Source organism: Podarcis erhardii, assembly GCF_964252035.2.
Source record: "Podarcis erhardii genome assembly, chromosome: 7".
Taxonomy (NCBI): domain Eukaryota; kingdom Metazoa; phylum Chordata; class Lepidosauria; order Squamata; family Lacertidae; genus Podarcis; species Podarcis erhardii.
Genome location: NC_138511.1, coordinates 88,742,625 through 88,761,965, shown reverse-complemented (window position 1 = coordinate 88,761,965; position 19,341 = coordinate 88,742,625). Strand labels below are relative to the sequence as shown.

The 19,341-nt window shown below is 52.1% G+C and overlaps 1 protein-coding gene across 1 annotated transcript; it reads right to left on the bottom strand.

Moving 5' to 3' along the window:
• Positions 1-469: 469 nt before the first annotated feature.
• Positions 470-19,341, bottom strand: EGLN2 (egl-9 family hypoxia inducible factor 2). The gene is made up of 6 exons (XM_081869444.1): positions 19,177-19,341; positions 17,745-18,456; positions 7,884-8,003; positions 5,078-5,214; positions 1,009-1,076; positions 470-734 (listed from the first exon to the last, which is right to left on the bottom strand). The coding sequence occupies exons 2-6, from the start codon at positions 18,318-18,320 to the stop codon at positions 676-678; spliced, it is 960 nt and encodes a 319-aa protein (XP_081725570.1). The 5' UTR covers positions 18,321-18,456; positions 19,177-19,341; the 3' UTR covers positions 470-675.

The window sequence follows — 19,341 nt, the reverse complement described above, 5'->3', positions numbered from 1 at the left end:
CCCACCCCTTTCCCAGAGCAGAAAAGGGGTGGTCCAGGAGCCCTGGCTCCCTCTTCTGCCCCCCACCCCTATTCCCAAAAAACAAACAAGTCTGAGATCATTTCCATGAGCTGATGTTTATTCCGTCTCATCCACGGGGCGGCTGGTTCTCTCACCACCCCTCTCATATTCTGCTCTTCCGCACTCCCTCCTTTCCTGCTCCCTCGTTCTCTCTCATTTCGCAGATGGATTAGAATGAGCAGGACCAAGCGCTGGGGGCAGGCAGGGCTGGACCGGGAGGGTTCTGCTGGACAAGGGTTTCCCGGCACCCGGGGGTCCCGTCTGACGCGGCAGAAGGGGAACACAAAAGCCACCCTCTCCCTGGGGGGGGGGCTGCACCTACAGATGCCGGGCCCATTCACACAAACACACACACACACACAAACACACCCCCTTTCTTCTCAAGGTCCAGCTGCCTCTCAACAGTCCCCTTTTTCTTCTTCTTCATCATCGTCATCTTCCTCTCCTCCTGGGCTGTGGTCAAAAGCCTTCCAGCTGCAGCCGGCCGGAGTTGGGGGGGGCAGCGGCAGCGGACACAGGCGGCAGCAAAGGCAGCAACAGGCAGCTTGAAATGGCCAAAGAGAGCGCAAGGTCTTTGGCGGTCAGGATCCCACGGCGGCAACACACGGCTGTCCGTCAGGTCGGTCCGTTTTCCTGCGCCCCGGCAGGAGAGGAGTCTGCCCCCTTCTCCTGAGCTTTAGAGGGGAAAAAGAACAAAGGTGACCCCAAAGAGGTCAGCTTTTCTGCAAAAGGGGCTTTTTAGGGGGCCCTGCCACCCTCACCCAGTTCCAGGAGGCTGTGCAGAGGGGAGGAACTCTGCACGCGCTCAGAGGTTGTTTCCCCAACCCAGCGCCAACGGAGCCCCAAGCGCTAGCAGTCGGTCTGTGGGCCTGCCCTCCGTGCCCCGGCTGCCCCCACCCCACTTCCCGGTGCCAGTGAGCCCCAGCACCTAGTTGCCCGTCCACATACCCAGCTGGTGCCTCCCTTTGGCTTCTGCCCGCTCCTTGGCATCAAAATACCAGATGGTGATGGCATACCTAGGGGAAAACAGAGCGGTGACAGTTTTGCAAGGTTCCTGTGCTGTGCGGAGGGAAAGCGACAGTTTTGCAAGGATCCAGTGCGGTGCCGAGGAGCTGAGCTCTCGCACGGCTCATGCTCGGCTCGGTGGGGCGTGCGCAGGACAACCGCCCCCAGTCCCAATGGGAAGAACTGGGGAGGAACCGGGGGCCAGTCCCAGTTCCCCATCCCAGCCACTAAAATGCAATTGTACAACTTGCTGTTGAAATGGAATACAGAGGATGAAACGGTGAAATCTGTTATGATCAAATGGGCACAAGATGTTGGACATAACATTATGATGGCTGACTGGAAACAGTTATGGACCACAGGTATGAAGTTTACGGCATGTAATGCCTTAGGAGAGAATATAATGAAAATGATATACAGGTGGTACATGACACCAGTCAAGCTTGCAAAAATTTATCATTTGCCTGATAATAAATGTTGGAAATGTAAAGAGATTGAAGGCACATTCTTTCACCTTTGGTGGACGTGCCCAAAGATTAAGACCTTTTGGGAGATGATCTACAACGAAATGAAAAAGGTATTTAAATATACCGTCCAGAAGAAACCAGAGGCCTTTCTCCTGGGCATGGTCGGACAATTGGTGCTAAAAGAGGATAGAACTTTCTTTATGTACGCTACAACAGCAGCAAGAAAACTTATCGCAAAGTATTGGAAAACACAAGATCTTCCCACCCGGGAAGAATGGCAGATGAAGGTGATGGACTACATGGAAATGGCTGAGATGACTGGCAGAATCTGAGACCAAGGAGAAGAGTCGGTGGAAGAAGAGTGGAAAAAATTTAAAGTATATCTTCAGAAATATTGTAAAATTAAGGAATGTTAGAAAGAGGTTGGAATAAAAGTATGTGGTTTTAGCAAAAAAGATATAAAGGATTAAGTAAAAATGAATTGGTGAAAGAAGAGAATGTAAAACTACAATATATTAAGATAAATTACTAAGATAAAAACAAAGTTGGGAAGGATTTGCTGAAATATCTATTTGAACTAGAATACAAAAATGGGAGGTGTGAGGAGGTCAAGGAAGTAAGTGAATGAAAATAAGTGATGTAAAGGTTTGATTTGTTGTTGTTTTTCTTTTCTTTTCTGTTTTTGGATGGTGTTTGTTTTATATGTATTGTTCTTTCTTTACCTTTTTTGATTGTTATTTATATTTTTTCTTTTTTTTCTGTAACCTTTTTAAAAAAAATCCTAATAAAAATCTATTTTTAAAAAAAAAGAAAAAAAAGAAAATGCAATTTGGAAAGCCAGAGCCAAAAGCACAGAGATTTCTGCACACAGGGACACATCTCCCTTCTGCAGGATCTGATTTCTTTCCGCGGGGCCAGTTAAGACAGATTTGTTCCGCCTGACCTTTGGCTTGGAATCAACTTGATCCCCTTCCCCTCTATCCTTTCTCCTTCTGTGATGGAACTCCTATTTGGGGACTTCCCTGGCTTTTTTTCTGGCCCACGTAGGACCAGTCTGGATAGTTGGCCTGATGAAGACTTGACGTTTTGATCCCAAAAAAGTTTTTGATTTGAGTTTCTACTGAAATGAGGCTGCATTTTAACGTTGTACTTAATCTTGTTTTTAAGTTGTATTTTAATCAATTGTTTTTATACCTGGTGTTAGCCGCCCTGAGCCAGGTCTTGGCTGGGGAGGGTGGGGTATAAAGAAATTATTATTATTATTATTATTATTATTATTATTATTATTATTATGCAAGGCCGCCTTCGTTTCCTAGAAGCGGAAGGAAGAGATCTTCTCAGGATGGAAAAGGAACCTGCCCCCAATTCCTAGATCCAGTGTTGGGGAGGATTGTGGCTGCTCCCCAAAGGCACTCTGCACGCACTCCGTTGCTCACCTTTTGCACAGCTACGCCTGGAGGGTGCTGCTGCTGCTCCCCAGTGAGGCCTGCCTCAGAGCCTTGCCCAAGCCCCAAATACTCAATGAAGAGCAGAGTAGGAATACTAATAATAATATTAATAATTTTAATAAGAGGGCCTTCTCGGTAGTGGCGCCCACCCTGTGGAACACCCTCCCTTCAGATGTGAAGGAAATAAGTAGCTATCCTATTTTTAAAAGACATCTGAAGGCAGCCCTGTTTAGGGAAGTTTTTAATATTTAATGCTGTATTGTTTTTAATACTTGATTGGGAGCCGCCCAGCGTGGTTAGGGAAACTCAGCCAGATGGGTGGGGTATAAATAATAAATTCTTATTATTATATTATAATAATACAGTGGTAACTCTGGTTGAGAACGGGATCCATTCCGGAGGCCCATTCGCAACATGAAAAGCCCGCAACCTGAAACGCCGTATCTGTGCAGGTGTGCGGTGCGAATTGGCGATTGTGCGCATGCGCGAGCGGCAAAACCCAGAAGTAACCCTTTCCAGTACTTCTGGGTCACTGAGGGATGCAACCTGAAAAAACATATCATGAAGCAAACATAACATGAGGTATGACACTGTAATAGTAATGAAATAACAGCAATAATATATACAGAAAGCGATGCGCAGGAGGAAAGGGAGGGGGTTCCATCCTGACTAGGAGTGAGAGGAAGGACTTCCTTCCCCCCCCCCAGTAAAAAAAATACCGTTATTATTTATTAAATTTATAGACCAGCCTTCAGGGCATTTTACCTGTTGCAAGTCCTCTTTGGAGACAGAAAATATATCTCACAAACTAAAAGCATCTAATGACAGCGCTCAAATGACCGTTGGGTTTTTTTATATGGCAAAATTGAGGCATATGGTCGCTCAGAGCCACTGATATATAGAATCAGAATATGGAAGGGGCCCTCAGGGGCCATCTAGTCCAACCCCCTGTCATTTAGGAATCACAGATAATGTAATGAATTATTCTTATTCTTATTCTTATTCTTATTCTTATTCTTATTCTTATTCTTCTTATTCTTCTTATTCTTCTTATTCTTCTTATTCTTCTTATTATTATTATTTTAGTTGTACCCCCGCACATCTGACTTGTTTGCCCACTGTGGGTGGCTCCCAACATATATAGAAACATAATGAAACATCAAACATTTAAATCTTCCCCAAATGCAGATGTCTGGCTCATTTAGGACGACGTAGAACCTTTATTCTCAACCCTGATGGCACTCAAAAGCGGAGAATACATTTATTTTTATAAATCTTTTGCAAAGTGTTTTATTGTATTTTGTTGGAAGCCGCCCAGAGCGGCTGGGAAAAACCCAGCCAGATGGGCGGGGTATAAATAAATAAATTATTATTACTACCCCTTTGGAATTTATTTTTGTACTTTTCTGCCTCCAGGCTGTGATGCTTGATATCTTAATTTTTTTATTCTTCTTCACACACACACACACACCCTTTGTTATCATTTATTGGTAATAATTTTGTTGTTTTTTTAAAAATAAATTTTTATTGAGATTTTAAAGGTTACAAAAAAGAATAAAAAAAGACAATTAAAGAAACAAAAAAGAGAAAAAACAATGCATATAAAAAGGACATCATCAAAAAACAGAAAAATGAAAAAAAAGAAAAAAAAAGAAAAAAAATTAAATCCAACCTTAAACTCACTTGCATACCTTCACTTATTTCCTTGACTTCCTCACACCTCCCATTTTTGTATTCTAATTCAATTCGGATATTTCAGCAAATCCTTCCAACTTTGTTTTTATCCTACTAATTTATCTTAACATACTATAATTCCCCTCTTTATATTCTAATTCATATAAATATTTCAACAAATCAAATCCTTCACCTTGATTTTATCCTTATGTCTTATCTTAATATACTGTAATTTTCCATTCTTTCTTTCTTTCATTTTTTGGTAATAATTTTGAAAAAGTCACTCTGCGCATCCTCAGGGGCACTCCAGCACAGGCCTCAGCTCTGGCATCCGACAAAATCTGCCGTCGGCTTACACCCCCCGGCCAGCTGGACCAGGAGTCGCAACCCCCCACCAACATTGGGCCCACCCCTCTCCGTTACCTGGTGGCGTAGGCTGGCTTCACTTCGTGGGGGTTGCGCCGATCGGACCAGAAGATGAGCAGCCGGTCAAAGATGGGCTCAATGTTGGCCACCACCGAGCGTCCCTCAGGGTAGATCTGCAGGATCCCACCGTGAACCTGGCACAGACGGGGAGACGTCAAAGGGTCCCTTCGCAGATGGACCCCAAGGTAGCACGAAACTGATACCCAAGTCATTCATTCAGCTCCTGCCCCTCCCAGGCACCCTTGGGTGGGGGCGTGAGAATATTGAGTGCCCCTCTGGAAGAGGACTTCCTAGCTGGGCATTCAGGGTGCTCAAAGAGGGGCTCCTATGGGTGCATCTGGGGCACAGAAGGACAAGCGCGACAACTCAAGGACGGGGGCTGGGGGGCAGGAAGTTGGGGCGATGCTCTAGCCAGGCACTGAGGCCCAGGTTGCCCTGGGGTGCAAGTGGGAACACCTTGGATGTGGAATAATAATAATAACAATAATTTATTATTTATACCCCGCCCATCAGGCTGGGTTTCCCCAGCCACTCTTGGCAGCTTCCAACAAAATATTAAAATCCATCAAATGTTAAAAGCTTCCTTAAACAGGGCTGCCTGGAGATCCAGGTTAGGGGGGGCGGCACCGGTGTCCCCCACCCCACCCAATGCAAGTAGGACTAGAAGAGGAGTCCAGAGAATGGATCAGGCCAGCATCCTGTTCTCACAGATGCGTGGGGAAACCCGCAATCAGGATTCGAACACAAGCCCCTTCTCCGCTCCTGGGGTTCCCTGCCTCCAGGGATGAGCACAACTATCCCGGCTGGGAGCCACCCAAAGCCCTCTCCTCCTCCTCCTCTGGGAATTGGTCCAGTCCTCTCTGAAAGACATCCAAGTTGCTGGCCGATGCTGCGTCTAGTGGAAGGGAGTTCCGCAGTTTAACTCCCTGCTGCGTGAAGAACGACTTATCCGTCCTGAATCTTCATCATATGCCCTTGAGTTCTTTTCTGGGAACTTGCCCTGAGACCTTCAGGTATAGGGCGGTATATAAATTCAATCAGTTCTAGTGTTATTGGGTGGGGGGGGGCAAAAACTTGTCAGGTTGGAAGGGACCCCAAAGGTCTTCTAGTCCAACCCCCTGCAATGCAGGAATCTCAGCTAAAGCATCCCTGCCTCTCGGTCGCCTTTCCTATAGCCTGAAAAGTCCCGAACGCTGCAACCTTTTCTGCAATATCCATTTTGAGACGAGGCAACCAGAACAGGACACTGAACCCCCAATCCGGTTGCACCACAGATTTTGCAAAACGGCCTTGTGATTTGGGCGTTTTTATTCTCAGTCTCTTTCCTAGAAGTATGGGCCTCCAACTCCCATCAGCCTCAGCTGGCATGACCAAGGATCAGGGATGACGGGAAATCAGGAATACTGAAAGGGGGGTGGGGGGCGACAGAGTCTCTCCCCCCCCCCTACACACACACACCCCTCCACTCTCCAAAACCAGGAAGAATTGACCTGTGAAATTACCTGCTGCAAAACAGATGGGGAGGTTCCCTCGCTCCAGGACTTTTATCCAGGATGGCGAAAATGGAACCTCCAGGCTTAAAAGCAGTCTACCACATGAATACTCATTTAAAGAGAAGGGCAATTGCCTGAGGGGTTTTCCCCAGGAGTATCTGGTTGGCCAAATCGGAGGGAGTTCACAATGTTGGACTTAGGTAGCTTGAGGGTTCGCATCTGTCTTTCAACCCCAGAACAGAGCCAGGGAATTTCCCCTACGGGAAACGGTTGCAGCATTTGGGACTCCTCTGTTTAGGGAAAAGCCGAGTTAAGATGTGACGTGATGGACGTTTTTCTCCTTCTCTCATAAGGCCAAGTCGGAATATTCAGGACAGTTGAAGGGAAATCCTCCTTCGTGTGCCACAGAGTCGGACTGTGGAACTCTCTGCCACTGGAGGGTGTGAGGGCCACAGCTTCAAAATATCAGACAAATTCATGGAAATCAGTAAGGCTCTCGGTGGCTACTGGCCGCAAAGGCTCTGCTCAGCCTCTGAATCCCAGTGTCTGGAAACCCCAGGATGGGAGAGTTGCTCTTGTACTCGGATCCTGCTGGCTGGTTTTGCATAATGGTCATCTGGTGGGCCACTGTGAGGGCAGGATGCCGGACTCGATGGGCCCCCTTTGGCCTGATCCAGCAGCCACGCTCTTCTTTTGCTCTTATGGAGCCTCCAGCAGCAGGAGCAGTCTATCACGATTCCTAGGATCTATGGGCTCTTTGGCCACTGTGAGGACAGGAGGTTGGACCAGAAACTTCACCAGATCAGGCCCACTCTCGGCAGAGACCTTCTCCTTTCATAAGCTCTCCGCTGAGCCTCCGCAACGGAAAGAACCCAGGAGTCCTGGCGGAAAGACCCCACGGCCAAAAGACTTTGGCTGGGACTTTCCGTGCGCACCAGATAGTCAAAGCCCAGTCCCTGCAATCCGCCGACACTGGGCAGGCACTCTGCATATGCTCAGATGCACACGCTTTCTATCGGTGCTTCTCGTGGCCCCAGAACTGAGCCCTGCGCTCTTCGCCTCCAAACTTTCTTCTTCCGCAAGCCGAGAGCAGGACCCCGGAGTCCTAGGCTGCTGAAGGAACCCAGGCGTCCTACTCCGCAGGGTCGGCCCCCTGAGCACAGGAGTTTCGCCTCCTGGAGGGGGCAGAGGAAGGGGCACAGAACGGAGGGCAGGGCGTCGGGGAAGAGGAAATGTGTGCCATGCATGAGACCAGGGGGGTGGGCAGAGGGGCAGGTGGCAGGTGCAGAGGCCCCCCCTCCCCCACATACCTTGCTGTCCCAGTGCCGGTTTAGGTAATAGATGCAAGTGACGCAGCGCCCGTCTCCATGAGGGTTGTCCACGTGGCGCAGGTACCCCCTGCCGTTGCCGGGGTAACATGCCACCATGGCCTGGAGGGGAGGGGGGAAGGGAGAGGAGGGAGGGGTCAGTGCCAGGGGTCGGACCAAACACAGCTCCAGGACCGCCTCTTCCCAGCTCCGCCCCCCCTGCCAGGAGCTCCACCTCCCGGCTCGCCTATGGAGAAAGGAGAGTCGCCTCCAGGTGACCAGGAAGCAAAAACAAGGAGCCAAAGCCCGTATTCTCCCTTTTGGAAAGCGGTCTGCATGGGGCAGATGGGGAGATTAATTTGCAAAGCGCCCACCCCCTAGCACCCCCACTCTGGGGCCAGGTGGGCAACAGCGGAGGAGGCCAGTCTGTAGCTTTTCCTAGGGGGCAGCATGCATCGGGGGCAAGCAGGGAAGGAAGGGGGAGAGGAAGGCAGGCAAGCAGACAGAAGGAATTTGGGGGTGTCCGATTGTGAAAACAACCCAAGTCGGAGTCTGGAAGCCACTTTGGCAGGAAGACCAAATCCTTTCTTGGAATCCTGGAACGGTCGAGTCGGAAGGGAACCCGGGGATCATCTAGGCCAACCCCGAGCAAGGCAGGAATTTGCTGGTTTCTTTGTCTACCAGCGGGTGATGCTGTGGGTTAAACCACAGAGCCTAGGGCTTGCTGATCAGAAGGTCGGCGGTTCGAATCCCCACAACGGGGTGAGCTCCCGTTGCTCGGTCCCTGCTCCTGCCAACCCAGCAGTTCAAAAGCACGTCAAAGTGCAAGTAGATAAATAGGTACCGCTCCGGCGGGAAGGTAAATGGCGTTTCCGTGCGCTGCCCTGGTTCGCCAGAAGCGGCTTGGTCATGCTGGCCACACGACCCGGAAGCTGTACGCCGGCTCCCTCGGCCAGTAAAGCAAGATGAGCGCCGCAACCCCAGAGTCGGCCACGACTGGACCTAATGGTCAGGGGTCCCTTTACCTTTTTGCCCACCTACTCCTTGCCTGCCCTTCTCCCCGACATCCTAACGTGCAAGAATTAAAGCGCATTGTTAAAAGCACTTTAGGATAACTTCCCGCTGTAAGGCGGGTCCCTAGAAACATGCACCTCGAGAGACAGAGCAAACAGGTGAGTCTTCAGCAAAAGGTGAAACAGTGCAAGGAAGCACATCTCAGTGGGGAGGGGGTCCCCAAGCCAAGGGGCCTCAACAGAAGACCCTCTCCTCCCCCTGGGCTGCCACCCACCCACCTGGAGCCCCTACAGCCGGAGGAACCAGCAAGGTGCCTGTCTCAGCACCCAGAAGGAAGCAAGACGTTCAGGTTTTGGGGTCCCGAGTCGCCCAGGGCTTTAAACACCCGTGAGGAGGTGTTTAAATAATAATAATAATTTATTATTTCTACCCCGCCCATCTGGCTGGGTTTCCCCAGCCACTCTGGGCGGCCTCCAACAAAACACTAAAATACAATAACCTATTAAACATTAAAAGCTTCCCTAAACAGGGCTGCCTTCAGATGTCTTCTAAAAGTCTGGTAGTTGTTGTTCTCTTTGACATCTGGTGGGAGGGCGTTCCACAGGGCGGGTGCCACTACCGAGAAGGCCCTCTGCCTGGTTCCTTGTAACTTGGCTTCTCGTAGCGAGGGAACCGCCAGAAGGCCCTCGGCACTGGACTTCAGTGTCTGGGCTGAACGATGGGGGTGGAGACGCTCCTTCAGGTATACTGGACCGAGGCCGTTTAGGGCTTTAAAGGTCAGCACCAACACTTTGAGAATTGTGCTCGGAAATGTACTGGGAGCCAGTGTAGGTCTTTCAAGACCAGTGTTATATGGTCTCGGCGGCCAGTCTAGCTGCCGCATTCTGGATTAGTTGTAGTTTCTGGGTCACCTCCAAAGGTAGCCCCACGCAGAGCGCATTGCAGTAGTCGAAGCGGGAGATAACCAGAGCATGCACCACTCTGGTGAGACAAGTCTGCGGGCAGGTAGGGTCTCATCCTGTGTACCAGATGGAATTGATGGACAGCTGCCCTGGACACAGAATTGACCTGGGCCTCCATGAACAGCTGTGAGTCCAGAATGACTCCCAGGCTGCGCCCCTGGTCCTTCAGGAGCAGAGTTACCCCATTCAGGACCAGGGAGTCCTCCACACCCGCTCATCTCCTGTCCCCTCAAAACAGTATTTCTGTCTTGTCAGGATTCAATCTGTTAGCCGCCATCCATTCTCCAACTGCCTCCGGACACTCACACAGGACCTTCACTGCCTTCACTGGTTCTGATTTGAAAGAGAGGTAGAGCTGGGTGTCATCTGCATACTGATGAACACCCAGCCCAACCCCCCTGATGATCTCTCCCAGCGGTTGCATGTAGATGTTGAAAAGCATGGGGGAGAGGACAGAGGACCTTGAATTAGGTCTGGAAAAGAACCGGCAACCAGCTGCTTTAAACTGGGGCTCATAGGAGATCTAAAGAGAATCCTAGACAGGAATCGGGCTGCTCTGTTTGGGACCGAACAAAGTTTCCCAGCAGTCTTCAAGGGCAGCCCCAGGAGGAGCACATTGCAGTAATCCAGCCTGAAAATTGCCAGAGCATGGAGTTGTAGTGGCCAAGTCGTCTCTGTCCAAAAGGGGCTGTAGATGGAGATAAAAGTGTGCGTGTCCCCAATACTGAGGCCACCTGAGCCCCCCAGGAACAGGGGGGAATCCAGGAGCCCTCCCCCAAAGTGCAGGGGAACACAGCTCCCCAGCCTAGACTTGAGAACCTGGGATACAGCACATCTCTGCCTTTTCAGGATTCAGTTTATTATTATTATTAATTAGATTAGAATATAATTTTTAAAATAATTAACAACGATTAACAATTGGTAATAAAAATAATTGAAAATAATTAAAATAGTTAGCAAGGGTAACTATAGTTAAAAATGATAATTGATTATATATTGATAACCCGCCCTCATAAGGGACCCCGGGTAGGTTACTGCATCAAAACACAACATTAAAAACAATTCAATATACAGTGGTACCTCTGGATACGAACGGGATCCGTTCCAGAGCCCTGTTTGCGTCCTGAAGTAAACGCAACCCGCGTCTGCGCATGTTGCGATTCGCAGCTTCCATGCATGCGCATGACGTCATTTTTGAGCATCTGCGCATGCGCGAGCAGCGAAACCCGGAAGTAACACGTTCCATTACTTCCAGGTCGCCGCAGAGTGCAACCCGAAAGCACTCAACCTGAAGCAACTTGAACCCGAGTTGTGACTGTAATTTATGAAAAATGAGAACAAAACTCCCCTGCCTTTGAGCACAGCAGAAGCCAAGCCTCCATCCTGAGAACAGTTTGAGGAGGGGTCCCCAAGGCCGCCAGGGGGATCCTGACCCCAAGAGCTTGCTCCCTCCGCCCACAACTTCCTTGGGGTACTTCTTCCCCGAACTGCGAGCCCCTCGTCCCTGCGAGACAAAGACGGGATGCGCTCCCACAAACGCCCCTCGTGCAAATCCAAAACACGCGACACCTTTTTAGGGTCCCTCGACCCTGAGCAAAAAGAATTCTGCGTATGCCCAGAGGCCCCTCTCCGCTGCTAAAACAGAAAGCGGGGAAATAGCAAAACTACTTCCAAAGTCAAAGCCCTGGAGAGGAAATTCTGGAGGGGGGAAAGCTTGAGAAATGAAATCTGATTGGAATTAATTTTATAATGAAATGATTTTATAATGTTTTATCATTTTACTGTTGTGAGCCGCTCTGAGCCCGGCTTCAGCTGGGGAGGCCGGGATATAAATAAAAAATTTTATTACTATTATTATTATTATTATTATTATTATTATTATTATGGCAGTGAAGATTGGGGGGTGGTTGGGCTATGAATGGGCATTATTATTATTATTATTATTATTATTATTATTATTAGGCTGACACCTGAGATTTTGGAGGGGGGCGTGGAGAGAGAGACAAGAAAGGGTCACCGTTTGCTGCCTGGCCAGGAAGGAGACGCTGGGCAGGGGAGGCCAAATGATTTCCCAACAGATCTCTGCCCCCCAACAAACAAACAAAAATAAAGTGGGGTTGCAAGCAAAGCCAGTGGCCAAAGTCCCACTGCTTCCCAACCCTGCAAGAAAGTCCACAGCAGAGGGGGGGGCAGAGAAGAAGCCGAGAGAGGCTGTAATCTCTCTCCCCCCCCCCAGGTGGCCAAAGGCTGGTGCGTCCTGTTCCCTCGCATTCCCGGTAGCACCAAGGACATAAAGTCCCCGTGACGCAGGATCTGCTCTCGGACCAAAGCGTGGAAGGCTGCCGGAGGGGTCAGCCGAGGACACGGCTCAGCTCTGCCCTTAGACGCCTCGAGATAATGAGCCCCTTCGCGCTCCAGGAGGCGGCGGGAAGGGGAGGGGTGGCCTGCTGTGCCTCGGTTTCCCCTTCGCTAGGCGCCTGCAGGGGTTGTGCCAGGACATGGAGGGAGACCCCACACAAACCCACACTGAGTCAAGCCAAGAATCAGCTCTCTGGCAGGCTGGCAGGGCCCCAATTTTGTGCACCCTCTGCAGTGGGGGTGCAGGGGAACAAAGGATGCGATAAGCAGCCTCTGGACCATTTCCCGCCGTTCTGGAGGAAGTATCCTGGCAACGCTCGGAGCGGCTGCGACTTGACCGAACGGCATTAATTGCTGCGGCGAATCTGCAGCTGCTTTTGATCTCTGTGGCTTTCTGAAAGGCTGTTGCGAATCACAGGGAGCTCAGGGTTTGCTGGAAAGCAGAATAAAAATATAAAATCGGACCGGCTTTTTGGGGGAGATGGGGTTGGAATCCAGGAATTTGGGCTTCCTCCTCCTGCCCCCTTTCTGCACCTGCTTTAAAATCCTGGCAGCAACCCAGTAAGGAAAAACTTTGGACTCTCAGGCCCTCCCCAGGGTCAAAGAAGAGGACACAGGAGTCTTGGGCAGCAAGAACCTCCCTTTGGCCTGAGGCTGCTGCCCCCAGGGGAACATGCCCAAGGCAAGTCTCCTGCACCAGGGTGTCTGTGCAGGAGCACTTTCCAAAGGGTGAGAAGGGGGCCAACACAGCTGAGCCCCATGGAAGCTGGTGGGGCAGGAGGGGAGGCCTCACCATCGCAGCTTCTGCAGTAAAAACAGAGGCCCCTGTGGATTTTATTGCGCTGTCCACATTAGGGGATCGTTTGAGAGGACGGCACTGGGGGCCCCACCTCAATTAATATGCTTGCCTTTCAGTTGCCAGAAGGAAGGGACTGCCAGAGGCCATCTAGTCCAACCCCCCCCCCCCGCAATGCAGTGGTGCAGCTACCAGAGCACAGGCACGCTTCAGGGTTGCTCGGTCCGGAGTTCGAAATTCGCCAGGCACGTTTTGCAACTGCCCTGGCTCCGATTGCAACCCAGTGGAAATCTCTGAGCGCCAAGTTGGCAGATGGCTCACCCCCTCCTCCGTTCATTATTATTAATTATTATTATTATTAATTATTATTATTATTACAGTGGTACCTCGGGTTACATACGCTTCAGGTTACAGACTCAGCTAACCCAGAAATAGTACCTCGGGTTAAGAACTTTGCTTCAGGATGAGAACAGAAATCGTGCTCCGGCGGTAGCAGGAGACCCCATTAGCTAAAGTGGTGCTTCAGGTTAAGAACAGTTTCTGGTTAAGTACGGACCTCCAGAATGAATTAAGTACTTAACCTGAGGTACCACTGTGGTGGTGGTGGTGTTGTTGTTGTTGTTGTTGTTTACTTGTACTTCCCTGGCCACTCTGGGCGGCTTCCAACAAAGATTAAAAATACATTAAAATGTCACACATTAAAAACTTCCCTGAATAGGGCTGCCTTCAGATGTCTTCTAAATGTCAGGTAGTTGTTTATCTCTTTGACATCTGGTGGGAGGGCGTTCCACAGGGCGGGCGCCACCACCGAGAAGGCCCTCTGCCTGGTTCCCTGTAGCTTTGCTTCTCGCAGGGAGGGAACCGCCAGAAGGCCCTCGGCGCTGGACCTCAGTGTCCGGGCTGAACAATGGGGGTGGAGGCGCTCCTTCAGGTATGCTGGACCGAGGCCATTTAGGGCTTTAAAGGTCAGCACCAAGACTTGGAATTGTGCTCAGAAGCATACTGGGAGCCAGTGTAGGTCTTTCAAGACTGGTGTTATGTGGTCTTGGCGGCCGCTCCCAGTCCCCAGTCTAGCTGCTAACTACAACGACCCTGCGAGGGAGGTTAAGGAGGCTGCGAATAATTCCAGGGACACCCAGTGAGCTTCATGACAGAGTGAGGATTCGAACCCTGATCTCCCAGGTCCGACACTCGAACCACTACACCGCAATGGCTTCCTAAGGCAGCTCAGGAAATTAAGTAGGTAAATAAATATGGAGAAAGCCAAACGTCACTTAGAGAAGGATCTGAAATATTTTCCTGGTTTATTCCGGATTGTTTTATTTGATATTTTAATGTGTTGTAAACCACTTTGAGGTGTTTTTTTTCCCTTTAAAATACGAAGCGGCATAGAGTGAAATGAATAATAAATAAATTCCATCGCCAAAAAAAAAAATGGCATCCAGGCATTCCGATTCGCTTATAAATCTGAGTTTCTAACACTGCCTCTACCCCACCTTCTGCCTACCCCCCCAAAAAAATATATTATGCCGCCCCCGCCCCCCCAAGATACGATCAAATTCCAACTCCCAGAAGGCAGGGAGAATGGCAGGCATTGCAGATCACTAACAGCTGGAGGGCTGCAAATTTCTCTGATTCCAGGAAAGAGATGGAGGCAGCCAGGGCCTTTCCTAGAATTCACAAATCCCTCTCCCTACTGGGAAATGGGGAGCAAAGAGTCAGGGCTGCCTGCAGGGGCAAATGCTGCATGCTCCGTCCCAGCCCCCTGCAACCCACCCCCCAAAAAAATAAAAGATCCTGCCAACGTTGCTGGAAAAAGCAAAAACAGAGCGAAGAGGGGAAGAGGGGAAGAGCTCTGCGCTCGTCCAGGCAAATCGGCTTCCGTCAGCAATTTTACCCACTGGGAGGGAGGGAGGGAGCCGGGGGTCAGCCGAGGACCTTGACAAAAGGGGGCAGCCGGGGTTGCCAAAAAAGCCGCAGGGTCAGCCTGGGTGGCTCCTGACACCGATCCGGGCGCAAAGAGCTCTCTGGGATGGCTTTGAGCCAAGCGGTCTTCGCAGCTCAGCCCCGGCACTCGTTTGAGGGAGAGGGGTCCCAGCAGGGAAACTGCTATCGGCCTTTATTCTAGATTACTGCAAGGTCTTCTGCATGGAGCTTCCGCCAAGCAATGGTTCCAAACTACAAGAAAGAAGATTCCACCTAAACATTAGGAAGAACTTCCTGACAGTGAGAGCTGTTCGACAGTGGAATTTGCTGCCCAGGAGTGTGGTGGAGTCTCCTTCTTTGGAGGTCTTTAAGCAGAGGCTTGACAACCATATGTCAGGAGTGCTCTGATGGTGTTTCCTGCTTGGCAGGGGGTTGGACTCGATGGCCCTTGGGGTCTCTTCCAACTCTAGGATTCTATGATTCTAAGGACGGCTCAGAAACTCCAGCGGGAGCAGAACTGGACAGCCAGGCTGCTCATTGGGCCAAGATGGACGGAGTCTGACTGCGCCGGCTGCCAATCAGTTTCTGGACCCCCTCCAAAGTGCCGGTTTTGCCGAGGAACCGCAATATCTCAAGGGCCTCCTCTCCCCATATGAACCCACCCAGATCCTCTGGTTATCATCCGGTGCCCGTCTGAAGGAGAGGTCTGGCAACACGAGAGCAGGGCCTTTCCTGGGGTGGCTCCCCATTCGTGGAATGCTCTCCACAGGGAGGTTTGCCTGGGGAATTCACTGAGCATCTTCTGGCACCAGGCAAAAACATTCCCATTTAACCAGGCCTTGGACTGTTAAACTTAAAGGAGTCGAGGGGGGGTATTGTTTGTTTGCTTGTTTGTGTTTTTATGTTGTCAACTGCCCTGTGATCAGATAAAATGGTGGTATACAAATTTAATAAATAAAATGAGAATAAAAATAACTTGCAAGTGAGGGGCCCTCTGAGCATACACAGAGCCCTTTCCCCTTTGATTAGAGCAGCCCAGCCAGTCCCTAAATTGCTCTGGAAGGCAGGACCCGAACCCACGTCTTCAACTTGCAAGAAAGCAGATTCCGATTCAATACACGGAACAACTTTCTGACAGTAAGAAGGGCTGTCTGAATCAGAGTAAGAAGCAGAATTTGAAGGGCCTCCTGTCAGGGACCCTTCAGCTGGGATTCCTGCCTTGAAGGGGGTTGGGCTAGATGACCGCTGGGGTGCCCTTCGACTCAACGATTCTACGATTTAGGCAAAGGCGGGCAGGAGAAGGTCAGAACGACGGCGCCTGTTGCGACAGCAGAGAGAGCGGGGCAAAGTTCTTTGCGGAAATGATAGGTGCAGCGTCACAAGACTGTCTAGCCCCCACACAAACACAAATAACAAGTGGCTCAGCTCCTCCCCCAGTTCTAGGAACGCAGGAGGGTGAGTTGGCAGCTGTTTCTTAGAAATGCACCCTAGACATCCTCAGAGACACTCTTTCCCTGCTGCACAATCCACAGTGATTCCAAAATCCACCTTCTCCAGGGACCCCACAACTATCTGTGTGCTCGTTACAGAACATATACAGTTTTCGTCCAGCCGACACTGCCTCTGCCTCCTCCAGGAAAAGGACCCCCCCCCCCAAGTCACCCCCCAGAGACAGGAAAAGGCTCCCACCTCCCTCTGGCAGGTGGGATGAGTTAGCGACCTCTGACAGGCACCCCAAAGAGGCAACACGGGTTGTGGAAGGGTGCCCTTGCAATGCAACACCTCCAGGGGTCCTGGGAGCCCCCTCCTCCTCCTCCTCCCCAGACCCCCACCCCCAAATGCAGGAGGGCCCAGGACCCCCAGGACCTGCCCTGGCTGGCCCAGAGGTCACCGACGTCCGAAGCAGCTGAGCGTTTCCACCAAAGGTCCAGCTGTTGCTGGGGGGGCGCACAGAGCAGGGAAAAGCCCCCAACATTTCAGGCGCACGGCAAAGCAGGGGGCACCAGGAAGACCCCCAGATCCTGCTGTGGTTCCTGCATCGCAGGCTGCAGGGGTAGAAGGCCTGTCGGTAAAGCTTGAGACAATTAATCTGAGGGTTGTGGGTTCGGGCCCCAAAAGGGGCAAAATATTCCTGCCTTGCAGCGGGTTGGACTGGATGACCCTCAGGGTCCCTTCCAACGCTGCAGTTCTGTGATTCTAGAATCGTACATCTGGAAGGGAGCCCCCCAAGGTCATCCAGTCCAACCCGCTGCAAGGCAGGAATAAAAATGGGGCAAGCTTGTTTTCTGCTGTTTCAAGGGGTAAGATCAATAATATTATTATTATTATGGAGCAGCGGAGGTTTCTAAACAGAGGTCAGACGGCCGTCTCTCAGGGATTCTTCAGCCGCAATTGCTGAATTGCAGTGGGTTGGAATGGATGACCTCTGGGGGTCCCTTCCAAATACACAATTCCAGGGCGATACGATGGCTTTCCCAACCTAAACATCTGCACAAACTGCGCATTCAGAAGCACAGACTTAACACAACCCAAACCTCCTCCCACGCTGCCACCTCGCACCTGGCCAAAGCCGAAAAAAAGAGTCCTCTGCTCCCGTGCAGAGTTCCAAACGGCCAACGCGGACACCCACCCGCCAGAAGCAAGATGTGCCCCCTCTAGGCCAGCGCAGGGACAAGAAAGCAGAGCATTTTGTAGGAACCTACTTTACGCAGCGAGGGAAATGCACTCTGCACATGCACAGAGAGAGCTGGGAGCCCTGCATTGCAGGGGTTGGACTAGATGAGCCCTGGGGGCCCCTCCGGAACTCACCTTGGTCCGTCCGCGGATGTCGTAGGTGCCCAGCTTGCCGGCGCACTGAAGCATGAGCCGGTCAACATGCGCCATGAGTTCTCCAATGGCGCGGCACCCGGGCTCCCAGCCCTCCACCCAGGCGATCTGGTCCCCCCGGATGGTGTGGGGGGCCACCGCCCTCTGGCTGACCAGCTGGCCGTCGCGGAACTTGCCGCTGCGGTGGAGCCCCTCCACCTCCGCCAGAATCCGGGCGCCCAGAACCTCCCCGAGGAACGAGTCCTTGACGCAGATCCCGTAAAAGTTCATGCAGGGTACCACGTAGTCCAGCGCCAGGTGCCCCGAGGGGGGTGTCCGGGGGTCTGGGGGGGCTTCTCGGTGACGCTTGGCCGCCCCTTCGCCCGCAGGGTCGTTGTTGTCGCTGCCGGGCTCTGCCCTACGGCGTTTTGGATGCCCGTTGAGTGCCAACAGGAGGAGGCTCCCCACGGCTGCCCCTTCGCCCTCCAGCGGGCAGGCCTCTCTGCCCTGGCTGCCCCGACCCATCCTCTGGCAGGGGGGGAACCCTAGCGCGGCGTCCGGGGGGTGCGACTCCTCCATGGCATGTCCCGGGAGCAGGCGGGGGCCGGCGCCATCTTGCGGCCGGGGCGGATTCAGGTGGGGGCAGGAAGGCAGGTCACGGAGAAGAAACTCTGGGGGGTGCCATGTTGCCGTTGGGGGTGCTCAGCCCCCTTGCCTAATATGGGGGGGGGGAGGAAGGCAGGCAAGGTCAAGGCAAAGATCCGCACCAGACCAGCATCCCCCTCCCCACCCTGGCTGCTCTGGGCACGGGTTCAAATCATCCCACTTGGCTCAGTTTGCTGCCTTTCACGGCCAGACCTACCTCACAGGGTTGCGGTGGAGATCAAAGCTGGGGGACATGGGTTCAAATCCCACCCACCCCCGGACTTAGCCACGAAGTTGAACTGGGGGGCCAGCCGCTGCCTCTCTGAGCCGAATCCACCTTGCAGGGGCGGGGGGTTAAAGGAGGAAGGGGAGAACCAGGACGGCGGGGGGACCCCCCCCCCAGCTCCTTGGGGAAAGGGATGGGGTGGGAAGGGCAGAGATAAAAGAAAAAGAGGGAAAGGGGGGCGACCAGGAGAGGGACTGGACCCCCCCCCCAAAAAAAAACGCACACAGAGCAGCCTCAGGGCCACCCAAAAAGCACCCCCAGCGCGCGCGCAAGGAAAAGGCGAGTTTCCCAACTTGGCCGGAGAACCGGCGCGATTGTTTTGGGGGGTTTGAAAAAGGGGCGTCCATTTCGGGGGGGCTCCCCGGGAGGAGGGGTCCAGGACCGCGGGGGGGGATCAGGGGAGCCAATGCGGTAACCCCCCCCCCCGGAAGAGGGGTCCAGGGATTTAGGGGGTCCAGCCTGCGCCCTTGGTGACCCGGGGGTCCCCCATTCCGTCCCTCGTACCTCGGCTCGCCGGGAGGGATGCGGAGTCGCCCCGCAAGCGGCTAGTCCTCAATGCGCCCCCGGCCGCCGCGAGGCCTCTTCTTCTTCTTCTTCTTCTTCCTCCTCTCCTCCTTCTCCTCCTGCCGTCGCTCCTCCTCCGCCGCCGCCGCCCTCCGCTTTTGTTCG

Coding starts and splice junctions, on each gene's coding strand:
- EGLN2 (XM_081869444.1), bottom strand. CDS start 18,320: ATGGAGGAGTCGCACCCCCCGGACGCCGCGCTAGGGTTCCCCCCCTGC. Junction 5,215..7,883: donor ACCGGCACTGGGACAGCAAG/GTATGTGGGGGA, acceptor CGTCTGTGCCAG/GTTCACGGTGGGATCCTGCA. Junction 735..1,008: donor CAAAGGGAGGCACCAGCTGG/GTATGTGGACGG, acceptor TCCCCTCTAAAG/CTCAGGAGAAGGGGGCAGAC.